The 15,638-nt window shown below is 53.2% G+C and overlaps 2 protein-coding genes and 1 long non-coding RNA gene across 4 annotated transcripts; 1 reads left to right on the top strand and 2 right to left on the bottom strand.

The window, feature by feature from the left end:
• Positions 1 to 942: 942 nt before the first annotated feature.
• On the bottom strand, positions 943 to 6,317 carry TLCD2 (TLC domain containing 2). The gene is made up of 4 exons (XM_052688945.1): positions 4,351 to 6,317; positions 3,684 to 3,766; positions 3,049 to 3,131; positions 943 to 2,145 (listed from the first exon to the last, which is right to left on the bottom strand). The coding sequence occupies exons 1-4, from the start codon at positions 4,635 to 4,637 to the stop codon at positions 1,768 to 1,770; spliced, it is 831 nt and encodes a 276-aa protein (XP_052544905.1). The 5' UTR covers positions 4,638 to 6,317; the 3' UTR covers positions 943 to 1,767.
• Positions 6,318 to 7,817: 1,500 nt separating this feature from the next.
• Positions 7,818 to 15,567, top strand: LOC128083553 (apoptosis-inducing factor 3-like). Of its 2 annotated transcripts, XM_052688944.1 has the most exons (19): positions 7,846 to 9,129; positions 9,291 to 9,893; positions 10,052 to 10,161; positions 10,249 to 10,358; positions 10,912 to 10,956; positions 11,038 to 11,119; positions 11,254 to 11,366; positions 11,741 to 11,827; positions 11,957 to 12,048; positions 12,276 to 12,406; positions 12,926 to 13,041; positions 13,394 to 13,465; positions 13,795 to 13,858; positions 14,251 to 14,327; positions 14,409 to 14,526; positions 14,623 to 14,721; positions 14,970 to 15,045; positions 15,228 to 15,332; positions 15,438 to 15,567. In XM_052688944.1, the coding sequence occupies exons 2-19, from the start codon at positions 9,832 to 9,834 to the stop codon at positions 15,466 to 15,468; spliced, it is 1,590 nt and encodes a 529-aa protein (XP_052544904.1). In that variant the 5' UTR covers positions 7,846 to 9,129; positions 9,291 to 9,831; the 3' UTR covers positions 15,469 to 15,567. The 2 variants fall into 2 exon arrangements, 1 of the variants encoding a protein (XP_052544904.1); XR_008208118.1 differs by lacking the exon at positions 15,438 to 15,567 and having other exon boundaries at positions 7,818 to 9,129; positions 14,623 to 15,045; positions 15,228 to 15,265.
• On the bottom strand, positions 11,003 to 12,419 carry LOC128083555 (uncharacterized). Its single transcript, XR_008208119.1, has 2 exons — positions 12,254 to 12,419; positions 11,003 to 12,125 (listed from the first exon to the last, which is right to left on the bottom strand). It is a non-coding gene; the product is annotated as an uncharacterized LOC128083555 (long non-coding RNA).
• Positions 15,568 to 15,638: the final 71 nt, after the last annotated feature.

Raw genomic sequence — 15,638 nt, 5'->3', positions numbered from 1 at the left:
GGCGGGATCAACTGTGGAAGAAGAAAGGAAGCTGTGCCTAGAGTACACTTCCGGTTGAATGCTACTTCCTTTGCAGTCCCGCCCTCTGCCTATTTTGATTGGTGGAGAGGGATAACGGTGACAGCACGACGCCGGCTCTGATTGGACAGCCGGGGGCTGCAGACCCCAGCTATGGGGCCCAACAGCCCCGAGGCCGTGAGGCCGTCTGGGGTTTTCCTCGGGCAGCCCCCTCCTCGTACCTGGGATTCCCTTGTGAGAGAGAGGCCATCCCTTGTCCTTCTGCCTCTGTCCCCACAGGAGGGGAAGGTTCCTCTCCCAAAGCTGGCCCGTTTCTTTCAGGAGAGACACGCAGGGCATTCCCACAGTGTGTTCCCGTGCACCGGGCTGTGCAGAGCTGCCAGGCCACCGCTGTGAGACATCGTTGCAGGCTCCCAACCAGGCCCGCAGTGTGAGGCATTGGCATGGCAGCAGGAATGTGGTGACAATCGAGGCCTTGAGCAGCAGTCGTGGTGTGGGCAGCCAACACTGCTGACAGGGGCACTCTGAGCAGTTTCAGCCTCTTCCCACAGCTTTCCAAAGCAAATGAGTGGTTTGGGGGTAAAAAGTTGCCTGCTGTGCAGAGAGCATGACAGATCTAGTGGATTTTTCAAAGCAACTACATGCAGCCCTGTGTGAGGTGGGCTCGTACATGCTGCTAGGCTGATGGGAAGGGTTCTGTGTATGGGAATCAGTGGGAAATGTGAAGGGAAACAGCATTCGAACCTTCCAATTCCTTGCACCAGGAAGGTGCCCCGCTTTACTGCACACTGCATCAGGCATGAGCCAGCACACGGTGTGTTTTTATCCCAGAGCAAGGAGATGGAGGACAGGAAGCCAGTGACACCTCTGGAGCAAGCTGAGATGCAGAGTTTTTCTTTCCCTCTAAGCCTCTTCCACTTGAGCTCTTTCATTTGCTATTTATTGAAAGCCTGTGTTAGTAAGAGCTCTTGCTGCTGCTTGAGAGCATTACACCAGGCTCTGCAGCAGGACTTCTGGTTCCTCATAGATGCCCATATCTGGCCCATCTGAAAACATCTCATCCACGGGAAACAACTATCACACACCATCCTGGTCTGCAGCTCACGCATTCCCACACTCATTTATGGGGACTTAATAGATCTGGGAAGAAAACAACACTAGAATATCTCCAGTTGTCTGAAGTTAGCAGCAGTCCCCAAGTATGGCATTATGGCTCCCACTGTCCCTAGTCCAGTGCCAGCAGCATCTGACAAGGACAAGTCCAAGCCTTCATCTCTCACCTGGCACAATCTCATCAGGGATGGGTGCAGGATTTGGCTTTTACCAGCCCTGGCCTCAAGGGCAAAGCCTTGGAGCTTCTCTTGCCTGGTGCTTTCCTATGGGAAGTGCTGGAGGTAGCACAGAGTCCCTTAGGCAATAGGACCCTGCAGGGTGCAGCACCTAAGAGGTTAGAAACTCACAGTGGTGTTTGCATATCCAGAAAAGCAATGGGGAAACAATGCTCTTCTCCCTGCTCCCTTCTCAGTGGTGTCTCAGGGCTGTTAGAGCCTTCAGAGCTTCTCTGAGCAGCTCCTGGTTGTTCGACCACATCATCCAAAGGTGCTGGAGAGCAGAGCCCCAGTGCCTGGTCCACCAGCACCTTCTCTGCCCAGGATCCACAACCTTAAGTCCAAGCAACACTGAAATAGCCATTCTTATTCCCCACCAGCTCTTTGCTGTCCTCCTCCATGAGCTCATAGCTGCTCCATGCTATTTCTCCTTCTCCCTGCGCGTATCCCGGCTGGACTTGAAGAAATCACTACGTAGCAGGCGATAGAAGAGGATGATGTTCATGGGGGTCATGATTGCCATGCCAACTGTGCCCACAGTGTATGTGGCCAGGGGCACATGCTGCCGGTTGAGGAACAGCCAATGTGTCATCCAGGCCAGCGTGGCAATGCGGAACACCACGTAGGTGCCCAGGTTGATGATGCTGTTGAGGCGGTAGCAGGCGGTGTGCACCAGGTCGGCCATGAGCAGGATTTGGCGTAGGTGGAGGAAGATGGAGTTGATCTCCACCAGTAAGGCCACGAGGGCAAAACCCACGTACTGATGGAGCAGCACTGCAATGCCAAAGCAGACAATCACCTGGGAAAGAGAAAGAAGAGAGGCTGAGCACAGGCACTGCTTGCTGTGCAGCCCTTCATGCTCAGGCACAGTGGTGAAGCAGAGCTGGAAACAGTTGTCATGTTGGAGCCAAGTCACTGGTCACCACTTCACACAGCTCTGCAGCCCCATAAACAAGATAAAGTCTCCTCACCATTGCACAAAACCTTAGAATGTTGCTATTTTCCAGCAGGCCAAGTGGAAAACACTTCTATAAACTCCAGGTTGAAAGAGGAAATCCAACAGCCAGCCCTAACCCTGCCATTATGGCCTGGGGCATGCAGTGGATGGTGGCCCAGCAGGTTTTTCTGCACACTGTGGTAGGGAGGGAGACGTGTAGCCCAGGGCTAGAGCTGCTGCTGGCTCAGAAATCCTCCCTGAGACAGGTACACTGCAAGGATTAAATGGCTTTGCTGCATGACAGCCCTTGTGAACTCCCATCTGGAAGCTCTGGGATGCCTCAGGATGGAGCTGTGGGGGCAGAGCGGGTACAACTCTTGCCCTGCATCCTCCCTGTGGTGACAGGGGACAGGCTCTGCCTGCCTGTGCCTTACACCACTCAGACTTTTCTTCAGTTTATACCATTAATGCTGTTCTGTGTATTGGTTCTATAATGAGATTATCTGCTTGCTAAATCACTGTCTCAGCCTGAATTAGCTCTATTGTGTGGATGACCTTTTGACTCATGGGTTGCAGAGTTGCAGGGCTGAAAATCACCTCCCCCAGCTGCGTCCCACCACCAGCTCTCCTGTTTTCCCTCCCTGGGCCCTGCAGAATCCTGTGCCCCCTGCAGCCTGCTGGAAAATTAAGGTAATGGATCTGTCTGTTCTTACTTTACCATCTCCCTGGGCATTCCCCAGACCCACTCTCACCCAGCAGACTCACCACGGAGTGATGGAAGAGCAGCTCCCAGGACTGGTGGAGTTTCTGATTGCATAGCATGTCCACAAAGTCTTCTAGGAAATAACCTGGGAATGGAGAGGCTATAAGCAAGGAAGGGGGTGGCCAGGCAGGTCTGTAGGGCAGCACTTGTACCCTCACTCGTGTTAGTACCCTAGGGTTGGATCCCAATTCCTTGCAGCATGGAGAGTTTACTGCCACTAGAACAACCCCACATCAGCATTTCATGCACTTAAACCTCCTTGCTGAGCCAAAGTGGTGGTGGGGATCTTGCTAGCAATGACCACATGGCTGGTGACAGAAACACAACAAGGTTACAAAGAGAGGGATGGCCATGGGACTCCTAGCAAGTTCAGCACATGGATTTGCAGGGAAGCCACATCGATCACACATCACAGACAATTTTGGGATGCTCCAAGCCCTGGCTGCCCGATGAGGACGGTGATGGGCAGCTCAGTACCTCCCAGCTCTGGATGTGTGGGCACAAAAAGGAGCCTCTGTCCTTGCCAAGAATAAGGCAATTGTCTGTGGTGCCTGAGACGTCGCTGCCCGGGACGTGGGTGGGGGGCTGGCATTTAGGCACCAACAGGGACCCCCGGAACCACGTTCCCCCATCTCACCTACAGACATGGCCACCAGGCTGTGTGCCCCGGGTGGGTGTGTGCCCACCAGATCCTCGTGCAGCCCAGGGTAGAGACAGAACCTGTGGGGAGATGGGCTGTGAGTGCCAGGCAGTGCCTTTGGCTCCCTTCCCTTGAGGAAGCGCTCCAGGCTTCCTTCCACTCTGCTGTGGAAGTGCTGTGGGCACTGCTGACACCCTAGAACCCTTCTTTCCCCTTTGCCTCCCCCCATAGCCATGTTATCCTTCTGTTCCCCACAAGTCTTCCTATCGCCTGCTACCCCAGCATCCCCTTGTACCCCTCATTTGCTCCTCCATCACTCTGTACCCCAGATTACCTCCCCATCTCCACATCCATCCCTTCTGCAACACCCTCCTAGGGTTCCATCCACCCATCCCATTTCCCTCTAGGATCTTCTCCCCAGCACCACCCCATCCACCCTATCCCCATTACTCCCTAGAGTCCCATCCACCCCATCCCCATTAGTCCCTAGGATCCCATCCATCCTTCCCCAACACCTCCTAGGGCTCCATCCACCCCGTCCCTCCCCCTCCCCCAAAGCCCTCCCGATGCCCTTTCCCCTTCCCCATACGCACAACCTCCCTCGTTGTCCCCTCGGCCCTACGTTCCCATCGCGGTCCCTCTCTGTCAGATCCCGACTGCTCACCCCGCCAGCGCCCCGCCGCCGCTCAGCACGCTGTGTGCCAGCGACGTCCAGATGTTCCGCCACTTCCAGCGGTTCCGCCGAGCCGAGGGCGGCGGGGGCATCAGCCGCTCCACCCCGCGGTTCAACAAGCGGAAAGCGGCGAAAGAACCGGCGACCAGCAGCAAGTCCGGCCCCAGAGCCATGGGCATCCGTTGTCTCCCATGGGGGGCACCGAATGCGCTGAACGACGGCTCCGCCTTGCCCCGTAGCCTCCGCCCCGGGCACCGGCACCGCCCCAGGCATCGCATCGCCTCGCCCCGTTACCGGGTATCGCCGTGTCCCGGTCCGGAAGTGAGTAGAGGGAAATGCGAGAGTGAAAGTGAAGAGAGGGGCTGGGGATCGCGGCACCAGAACTGGGGACACAGGGAGGTGGGGACATTTGGAGATGGGGACGCTGGGATGGGGACAGCGGGTGATGAGTACGCCTGGAGATGGGGATATCTGGAGACAGGAACATCTGGAGAGGGGGAGGCTGGGAGATAGGGACACCTTCCTCATCCTGCCTCCACCTTCCTTCCTCCTGCACCCCAATGACACCAGGGGACTCCACAACATCCACCCCCAATGCAGTGATGCTTCACCCCGAAGTATTCCTGGTGTTTGCCCCACTGTCCCATCCCTCACCATGGGCACAGACTCTATGCAAACACCACATCTCACTGTGGGTTTATTGACCAAAAAGCTCCAGTTCCTCTGCAAAAAAAAGAAATACGAATGCTGCATCCACCACACTGCTGCACTCCATCCCTTTGTCCTACATCCCATCCCACAAGCAGCTCCCTGCTCTTGAGGCACTCCAGATCTGCTCCGTGTAGAAATTCAGGGTCACATACTCACACTTTCCTCAGCTCCATCCCACCATGGCACTGCTTTTCCTGCTGCTCGTGATCTGATGATCTCTTGTTGCTTTTTGACGTCTCCGCCAGGAGCGAGGATGCCACGCAGACCTTATTCAGATGAATCACTGCATGCACACCGGGTGATGTCAGGGGCTGCCTCTCCTTTGAGGTATTAATCTGAGAGGAGATCATCTGTTCTTTTTGCTTAAGTACAAAAAGTGTGGAGTCTGAGCTCACTGTCACTGCTCTGTCTGGGGCAACGGGCACTGAAACTGCAACAAGTGACGGGCTGATGGGAAAGATGTTGCAGAGGGAATAAATCAGTGTCAAGGGAAAGGGGTGAGATAGTCCCTGCTGTCAGGAAAGCATCTCGTGCTGCAGGAATTTGCTTAAAAGCCAGAAAGACAAAGGAATTTTATCACAGTTGAGTGGACAGGGAGACACTGCTTGGAATAATCCACAGGAGGTTATATATAACCTCATGCATTAGGGCAGAGGGGTCACACAGGCTAATCAGCAGTGGGAAAGCCAAGCACAGAGCTCATTCTGCTTAGCATTAAGGGATGCAGAGGGATGGGTGCATTGCCTGCGTCCAGATGGAGCTGCACACCCACTGGGCTGCCCGGGGTAAAGAGTAGGAAAATCATTTACTGACAGTGTTTTAGCCTCAGAAACGCTGTCTGTTTCCAAGGGGAAACTCTGACCCTGCAGTGCCCCTGCCCCTGAAACGCTGTGGGTCTGGCACTGCCTGTCCTGGCTGTGACGCCGCCCCACGTGCTGCTTTGTTCTCTGGGTTATGAAACACTTTGGCCCCGTTCAGGAATAGTGAGCGTGTCTCCAGGCGCTGGAGGGCTCTCATGGCCACTTCCTCGTGGAAGGAATTTAAGCTCTGATAATAGCATCTCTGGTTCCGGGGCTCTGATCCCACTGCTGGAGCACCACCAGCAGCCACACGCATTCTATCTTTCAGCTACTTTTAGCTTTTTAGGTTTTCCTTGATTTTCCAAAGACTTGCCGTGGGATTTCCTACAAATCCCCTGTTTTCAGCCTTGATAATGCTTTTCTCCCTCTTTCTGCAGCTGTGCCATTAACCAGAGATGGTTTGATTGACAGAAGTTCCCAAGTCCGGTTGCAAACAATCCTCTGATGCCGGATCGGAGCCCAAATCGCCCTCAGTGCCCCGCACCGGGCTCGGGCAGGGACAGGCGCTGCCGCCAGAGGTCCCCGCACACCCGCGGAACAGCCGCTCGGGGCGACGCGCTCCGAAAGCTCTCAGCAATCCATCCGCACCTTATTTGGAGATATGGCCTTTTTTTCACCCAGATTTAGCGAAGTTTTCCATCAGTTCCTTTGAAAGCCTCATTCTGCGCCGGGTCAGCTCACACCGCACCGCTCCCAGCAGGGCAGGGACTCCCTGGGGGACTCGGCCATCCCTTAACGCTGTGGGGACACAGCTCGTCCCACAGCAGGGACTTCACAGCAGCAGCTCCTGACACCCCAGGTCCCTCTGGCCAAAGCCCTGCTCCCGTTATTGGGAAGCTTTGCTCCCTTCATCTGTTCTTCTCCAGCCAGAGAGGTGTAAAGCCTGTCTGCTTCTCTCGGCTTGCAGATTATAGTTAGTTGTCATCTTCTTTCCTTTCCAAAGTGTGTCACTGCTCTGCTGGCTCATAGGAAGTCAAATGATGCAGGAAAGCTCTGCATCCACCACTCATCCCTCCCTTTCTACCTGATGGTGAGTGGTAAAGCCCAGTTATTGCCCTACCAGACCTGAATGCTCAGGAAGAATACAAGAAGCAGCACAGATAATGATTTCTACTCTATGAGCAAATCAATTCCTACTAAATACTTCCTTTTTCATGCTTCTCCCCCTGTAAGCTAAACATGCTTTCCACACCCAGTTTACAATTTTCAAGCTTAAGCCATACCTGAAGCCATATCTGACAGATATTGATGTGCTTTCTGGTGACATTGTTATGGGTATTTATGAACCTATGTTTTTGGTGGTTTTTTTTTTATTTTTTTTGCAGTTCAGACAGGTTCAGAATGAGCCCTGCGAGGTGCAAGCACTCCCTCCTTGCACATCACACGTTGCAGAGCCCACTCAATCACTCCTGCATTGCAAATAGAACTTCACAGCTCCTGCTGCTGCCGGCTGCACAGCTGGGCACGGGGTATGTTCCCTCCTGAATTCTCTCATTATTAATATCACAAACCAAGCTGCTCTGAGCACAGTGTCCCATTAATCATTTTAGCTCTGCTGCCTCCCCACCTCGCTTGCGCTCCGTTCTTCGGAGGTGTTCAGCCCTGTGTGCTGCAAGGAAGGGCCAATGTGAGCACGATGGGGGTGAGAACACATCTGCACAGCCACAGCTGCATTATGGCATGCCAGAGCGTGCAGCAGGGGCTCAAAGGGAGGACAGGCCTAACAAAGAGCCAAAAGATGCTTACAGAACACCTTACCAATATGGCATAACATCTTATTCCCTGAGTCCCCCAGGGATGTATTGCATGTTCCTAGGCGTGAGCTGTCAGAGCTGCATCCTACAACAACCCCAAACCTTTATGCTCAGTGCCCTTCCCAGCCTTCAGAGCGGGACGAGATCCTTTCACCACCACCTTTGCACCAGCGGAGGTGGGGATTCTGCTTTGCTTTTCGAGTCCTTTGCCAGGCTGTTGGGTTGCATCCAGCAGCCTCTCAGCCCCACTGGGTCAATGCCACCAGGCAGCACTGTGTCCCACCTGGCTCTCACCCCTGTACCTTTGCACACTGCAGCTCCCATCCCGAAGCAAACACTTCCCAGCCGTTTCTGCTGAGTCAGAGAATGCCTCTGTGAGGGCCGCTGCCGCTTCTCCACGTGGGAATGCGCTCCCGGGGAATAATTACAGGGAGTTTAAACAGGGCCGTTTGGCAGCCAAATTGCTTCACGCTCAGGCGCCTGGCCAGCAAGGCAGAGTCCAAAAGCAGCTTTTTGGCACTGCGAGAAAACACTCTGCACCTGCACTCATCGTGGGTGTGCAGCACCCATGGGCTGGGAGCGCTCCTGGCATCGCAGCACCCAGTGTCCTTATTGCTCTGTGGGCCCAACAGAGCAGAGCACTTTGCTGGGTGCAGTTGTGCACTTACTGAGCATCCACGTGCACATCCTCTTCTCAGGGTTGTGCCCATCTCCAGGAGGATTTTCAGCCCCCCTGCGCTGGGTTTGGGAGCACGTTGCATGGCAGGATGCTGCTGCCTGTGATGGGGATGATGACAGAGCCGGGGATTAGTCCCCACTCTGCGTTTCGAGGCATATTTAAAGGTTTTGAAACATCTTGACTGTGAAATAGAGATAAGAACTGGAGGAGACGCAAACTGCGGAGGCGTCACTCCCATTTTTTTCACAGCTCCCACCCGGCTGCAAAAAATAGCGCCATCAGCAGCACCCAACACTGTGCAACACACACACAGCGTGGACACAGCGGTGCTGGGACGCCCAGAAACCAGCACACTCTCACACAGGAGCAGAGCAAAGTGCAGCAAAACCTGCAGGCACCAAGGGACGGCTCTTCCCACTGAGAAACAGGAGGAGTTTCTCAGCGTTGACTCAGTTTGTTTCCGAAGCGGCACAGCCCTCAGACCACACCTGCCCCATCAGCCCTAAGTGCCCTTAATTCCTCGGCGAGCAGTTTCTAAACCTGAATTAGGAAGGAAAAAAAAAAAAAAAACAATAAATAAAAAGGAATGAAGTGGTGGAGTGATTGCAGTAATCAGATACGCCGCGTCCCCGCTGCCGCCCATCGGCCGGGGGTGGTGGGCACGGCCACGAGAGCATCGCCCAGCGTGGGATGGGGGAGCTGGCTTTGGGGACAGACACACGGACGGGAAAGAGCTACATGGATGGTGGCAGCTCCCGACGAGGCTGTGAGTATCTGTCAGAGCTTTTCCCTGGGATGAGGGGTGGTGATGGGGGAATTTCCTGAGGTGTTGGGGCTGGTGGTGAAGTTGCTGCTGTCTGCCATCCGCTTGCCCATGGGAACGCCACGAGCAGCCCTTCTATCTCCATTTTTTTTCCTCCAAAACAGAGTGGAAAATCTCCAAACACACAGCAAACAGCCGAGGGGCCGTGCAACAGCAAGAACCAAGATTTGTTGCTCCTTCTTCATCCACTTCAGGCAGGGATTGCTACTTTTCATTACGATTATTATCCTAATTCCTTCTTTACTTACTCCAGTACCACCTCATCACCAGCACAGGAGGGATTTTGGAGGTGCAGACCCCAAGCCTTGTTGACAGCATCATGCCCAGGGTGGCCATAAATAATTTCAAATCATTTTACTGATTTCTGGCACAACTGCTGGAAGCCCTCCTTGCTTACACACAATACGATCTGAGTTCAATGGTTTGCCATATGCAAACAAGAGCTGGGTGAAATCAGAGAAAGAATGGCTGAATGGATGGGTTGGGAGACCAAAAAATGAAATAAAATAGGGAAAATGTGTACTTTCTGCTGATCATAGCCTTTTTATTTCAGCTGAGCGTGGAACCCTCTGAGAGGCACTGGCTGCACATTTTGGGGTGGCATCTCAGAGGCACAGAGGCCGACCCTTCACTGTGTCCATCAACATGGATTGCAATGACATCGTCACTGCAGAGGTCTGCAAGGAGGACGACATTGGGGATGGAGAGTGAGTAGCCCACGGAGAGCCCACCACCGTGAGCCATGCAGGCCGCAGGGCCAGCGCTGCCATGGCAACCGCCGCCATGTTGGCTGCCGCCATCTTGTTGGTGGAGGGAGCATCGCCATGGCTGTGAGGGGCTGATCCCCGCTCCCTGCCGTGCCCAGACTCTGTGAAGTGATGGTGGCTGGCTACCCGGTGCTGCTGGTGAGGAACAAGATGGAGTTCAGCGCCCTGGGCAGTAGGTGCCCACACTACGGCGCGCCGCTCAGCAAAGGTAGTGCTTATGGGGGGCAGTGGGGAGAAGCCATACTGGGGAGGAAGCTCTCACCAACTGGCTGGGGGGGGGTGGGTTCTATTGCAGGGGTCTTGAGAGGGCACAGGCTGCGCTGCCCCTGGCACGGCTCCTGCTTCAACATCCGAACTGGAGATATTGAGGAGTACCCTTCTCTGGACTGCCTGCCTTGCTTTAAGGTGATATCTGGTCTCTTCCCCCCTGCTTGGTCCGTGTCCCCTCTGCTACCCACTGCCTACAAGCATGGCGATTGAAAAGGCCATGCCCTGGCCACAGTGCTGGTCTCACAGAGCTACACATGGAATGACTTCAGGCATCCTATAGAACCTTTCAATCAACACATCCCGATATCCCTCACAGCCAGAAAAGCTCATAAGCTCCCCAGCACCAACAGGCACTCACTTGACATTTAAGAACCCTATGTGCCACTCTTGATGCGTCAGAGTTTGCTGTCCTCCAACAGCTCAACAAATCAGGACCATGAGTTCCTATTGATGCTGATCCTCTCTCCTTAGAGCTGGGCTCCATTATCTTTCTGCAGTTTTCCACCCTTGCATCCTACATCCTTTTCCAAACAGACCCCAAATTTCCAGACAGCTCGCTGTCACCAGGACCCCCAGACTTGTTCTGCACAAGCTCTTAACACACCATCTGAACAGACTCTCCCACGAGAGCTCTTATCACCACCCCATAAGCACAGCGCATAAATGTACTCTTCTTCCCCCCCTCCAGGTAACAGTGGAAGATGGAAAGGTGTTTGTAACAGCTAAAAAGAAGGTACTGACCATACCTGTTGCCAGTAAGCACCATCAGCACCATGGGCTGGGTACAATTTAATCATCTCTCACTTTATTCTAGGATCTTGAAAGCAGCCTGAGGGTGAAGGACATGAGCAAACGATGCCTTCTCAACCGGAACACCATGCTTCTCCTGGGGGGAGGTCAGTGAAGTGGTCTGTACCACATCCTCACTACAGACACTGTGAGCTGCCAATCTCATCCCCAAGGAGGACTCATCTTCTGCCTCCCACTCTGCGGTGATGCATAACAAGGCTGAGATGAGCATCTCTCATAGGTGTGGCTGCCCTGACCTGTGCAGAGACACTTCGCCAAGAGGGCTTTACTGGCAGGATCATCATGGCCACCAAAGAGAAACATGCTCCGTATGACAAGTCCAAACTGAGCAAGGTTTGTCGGTGAGAAAGGACTGTGCCTGGGTAATGTGTGTGAATTAGGGGCACAGCCCATGCTCAGAACCAGGTTGAGTGATCAGGTGATCCATTCTGGCAAGGCAGCTATCAGGCAAGAAAAATGGGTGTCATTTCCAGCTAGTGTCTCACTTCCTCTTGATCAGAGTACACCATTAGCAAATGGCTTTATCCTCTGGCTGAGTTCTTCCCACTTTGAGGAGGAGCATGGAAGTGATGGGGATGGGACAGTGTGAGTAGCCATGATGTGCTAGTGCAGGATTTGCTTCTAATGCAAACCTACTTCCCAGTAAACTGCAAGAGCACTGCTGACTGTAAGAACTGCTTTATTTCATACTTCTGCTTTGCTTCCAGGAAATGAATTTAAAAGCTGAGGACATCTACCTGAGGAAGCCTGAATTCCTGTGCGCTCATGGCATAGAGCTCTGGACAGAGAAAGAGGTGCAAAAGCAGCTGAGATCAGTCCTCAGTGGATGGTTCTCTTCCTGCCATGAGGAGGAGAATTGATGTGACAGGACAGAAGTGGCCCAGAAAAATGCCTCCTTGATCTTCACCTCCTCTCTCCTGCAGGCAGCGTCAGTGGATTTCCAGAAGCAGAAGGTTTGCTTCATGGACGGATCCTCTCAGAAGTACAACCAGCTGCTCATTGCAACAGGTGGACAGTGAGTGCACAAAGCATTTGTCACATGCACCTTTTCTGATGGGACAAAATGGTTCATTTGTGGGGATTGGAGCTCTTCTAGAAACACGCAAAAGGGAGGCAGTAGGAAATGATAGAAAATGATGGGATCAAAAGGCCAAGAGGCTGCACGGGGTTGTGTGCTCCTTTCTTATCATCCCTGTTTTATTTACAATCATAAGCCATACCTTGGTTCTCTCTCTCTCTCAGCTCCAGCTTCCTCGAAGTCCCAGGTGCAGACCTGCAGAACGTGTGTCATCTTCAAACCCCAGAGGATTCTAGCAAGGTCTTAGAGCTGGCAACTGGGAAGAATCTTGTGATTGTAGGAGCTTCATTCGTAGGTACCATGCTGGAGGGGCTATTAGGTCTTGAAAATTGGGCCTTGAAATGCACTTCTGCTGTGTGAGCTTTTAAATTAAAGGTCCTCAGGGAAGGGAGTCATCCACTGCCTGTCTTGGTCCCACACCGGAGTTCTGTACCTGGAGCTTTATGAGTTAAACAGCAGAACCTTTCTCTTGATGGCCAGAAACTTTGAGCCATATACAGTTCCTGGACCAGGGCAGAGGGAAATGTGCCTTGTGAAAAGGTCTGTCAGAGGAGCTGGACTGTCCAGAAGCAAGGGGGTAAGGTACAGAAGGGAGCTATGCAGCTAGGAGCTGCTCTTTGTATTTCCTAATAACTGGGTCCATAGTGCACAAGAACAAAGTGAAATATAACAGCCCATAAATGCAAAGAAAAGCAGTTAAGCATTGGCAATCCATCAGATCTGTTCTTGTCTGGAAGGGGTAAAGATTCCCCAGGAGGAGGGTGCAGGTTCCTACTTGCAGCAGACTTACCTGGAACATGCCATTCACTTGCAGGAATGGAGGCAGCTGCCTTCCTCTCAGACAAGGCTGCTGTCATCTCGGTGGTGGAAAAACATGAGTTCCCTTTCCAGAAGACGCTGGGTCCTCAGGTTGGAGGCGTTGTCTTGAAGGTTAGGAAAACCCAGTGCTATCCAAACAGCCCTGCTATCCACCACCACCCAGGAACTGCAGCCTGGTAGTGCCTGGCCACCTTGCTCAGAGCTCACATGTAAACCCCCAGCTTCCCTCATGCACACATTACACTTCCTAGCTCAATCCCTCCCTAAGCCCCATCTCATGCTGGTGCTAACTGGGATGGCAGAGCAGAGGCAGACTCCCAGTGCACCCTGCAAATAAAACCTTCCTGCAGCACGGAGCAGCAGCTGAGCTCTCTGCCTGCGTTCTGGCTGGATGCTGCTGCTGTTTTTACGAGCTTGGAATTTCCTAGTGAACACTCAAAGCAGCTTCCTCTTCCTTTTTCAGATGCTGCAAAGTAAGGGAGTCAAGTTTTACATGAAAAAAGAACTCCATGAGCTGAAAGGGAAGGATGGAAAGGTCAGTCATGCCACTGAGGTTTCTGAACTTCTATTTTTAGGGGACACCCCCCTCAAATTGAGGTGTATCCCAGTGCCTATGCCTAGGCTAGCTCCTCCCATGTCTAGACCCTCATGTTTCCTTGCACAGAGCACAGCTCTGAGCTCAGAGGGCAACAGCATGCTGCTTTCCTTGATTTTCTCTTACGTTCCCAGCAACACACATTAGCTGGACAAGGTCATCTCAGCCTGAGAAAGACAATAGAGAGCAAAGAATAAGGCAGCGGAGAGGCTACAGGGATGAGAACAGAGTTTTTAGCCCTTTGTTAATGATCCTTGCTTCTTCCCCAGGTCACAGAAGCCATTCTTGCCAGTGGAGAAAAACTACCTGCGGATGTGGTGGTGGTGGGAATAGGTAAAGTGAGCCCAGCTGGAGAGGGAGGCAGCTCTGGAAATGGGGAGAGCATCTCAGTCCGTTCTCATTACCCAGTCCTTGCTTTTGGTCCCACCCACTTGAGGGGCTTATGAGCAATAGGCATGAGGAAAGGAATGACTTACAGCCTTGATATGACTTTGGCACGCTTGCTGAGCTCTGTAGGTCACTGCTGTGTTATCAGAGCACGCCTTGTTCTGGGTCCTGGTTTTATTGTCGCTGGGTTAGCTCAGCACCAGCCCTGGTCACTGCTGTAGGCTGCCCTGGTCCAGGCAGGCTGAGAAGTACCAAGGCCACACGTTCACTTCAGGGCCAAAATTACTCCCTGCCTTCACAGAGCCTTGCTGCATTTGTCCTTACTCCTTTCCTTGCAGGGGTGACCCCCAACTCTTCATTTCTGAAGGGCACCTCCATTGCCAAAGACAAAAGTGGTGCCATCCTGGTGGACCTGGTGCGTGCCAGCTGAGTACCCACAGCTAATTCTGAGTCCTTTCCTTTTCACTGTTGCATTAATGGCTTTTTGTCCCATTAGCACATGCAAACCAACATCCCAAACGTCTTTGCTGGGGGGGATGTTGTCTCCTTTCCCGTAGCGCTGCTCAATGGGAACCACTCCAGCATCCATCACCAACAGGTGGCCGAGGCCCATGGTGAGGCAGTGCTTCCCAGCTCCCCTCAGACAATCAGCAGCCATTTCAGGACCTCCAGGAAACAAAAATGTTCCCACTGATGGTCCATTGCCACAGGTTCCATCGCTGCCTTTAACATGTTGAAGAAACAGAAGGAGTTGCACACCGTCCCCTTCTTCTGGACCACGATGCTTGGGAGAAGTATCCACTATGCAGGTAGGATGGGGCAGAGAGAGAGGAATGAAAGGGCACAATTGTCCCTCTCCAAGCCAAGGAGGAATGTGGGACCACGTGCAGTCCTGCTCCTCTGGGTCAGCTCTGCTCAGCCAGAGTCTCTCTGCCTGCTCCCAGCCCCATGCAGAGTCACATCCCCTCTCCTTCTTCCTGCACTCCAGGTGCCATTGAGGTGGGGTGGGTGGCACTGCTGTACCAGAGCTTCCTGACCCCACGACCATCTTCTGCAGGCTGCGGTAAGGGCTACACAGACACCGTTCTGAAGGGCAGCTTGGAGCAACAGAAGTTCCTCATCTTCTACCTTAAGTGAGTGGAGCTGCACTACGGTGTAACAATGCAGGGACCCCGGCACCCACCCCCATTCCCCCTGCCCCACTGCTCCCATACCTCATGGTGCCCCATGAGGAGTCAGCCCGCTGTCTGCAGGAGGATGCTGCTATGCTATGTCACATGCACCAAGGAGCTCTGCATCCTTCTTTCTCTTCCAGGGATGGCTTTGTGACAGCAGCTGCCAGCCTAAACTGTGACCCCATAGTGTCTCTGATTGCTGAAGTTTTATACTTGGGGAAAAAAATATCTAAAGAAGAAGCAGAGTAAGTGATGCCCTGAGCAGCAGGGTGTTGCCTTCCCCTGCAAACACAGAGCCCATAAGCACAGTGCTGAGCTCCTGCAGTTCCCCAGTGCCCCTCTTGTTGCAGGGCCTACGATATCAACAACATACCCTTGTGACAGCAAGCTAAGCTTCATCCGTACACTGCCACGGGGAGCACAGCATCAACCAGGAATTAAAGCTCAACTTGTTGCGAGAGAAATAAAGTGGAAGCAAAGCTGGATTGAGCACATGCATTTTGTGTTTGCACAGCCCTTGGCTGCTCTTTGCACTCCGGGGCAAAACAGGT

The sequence above is a fragment of the Tympanuchus pallidicinctus genome, unplaced genomic scaffold (assembly GCF_026119805.1).
Source record: "Tympanuchus pallidicinctus isolate F22 unplaced genomic scaffold, pur_lepc_1.0 scaffold24, whole genome shotgun sequence".
Classification (NCBI taxonomy): Eukaryota; Metazoa; Chordata; class Aves; order Galliformes; family Phasianidae; genus Tympanuchus; species Tympanuchus pallidicinctus.
This window is presented reverse-complemented; position numbering and strand designations above follow the sequence as displayed.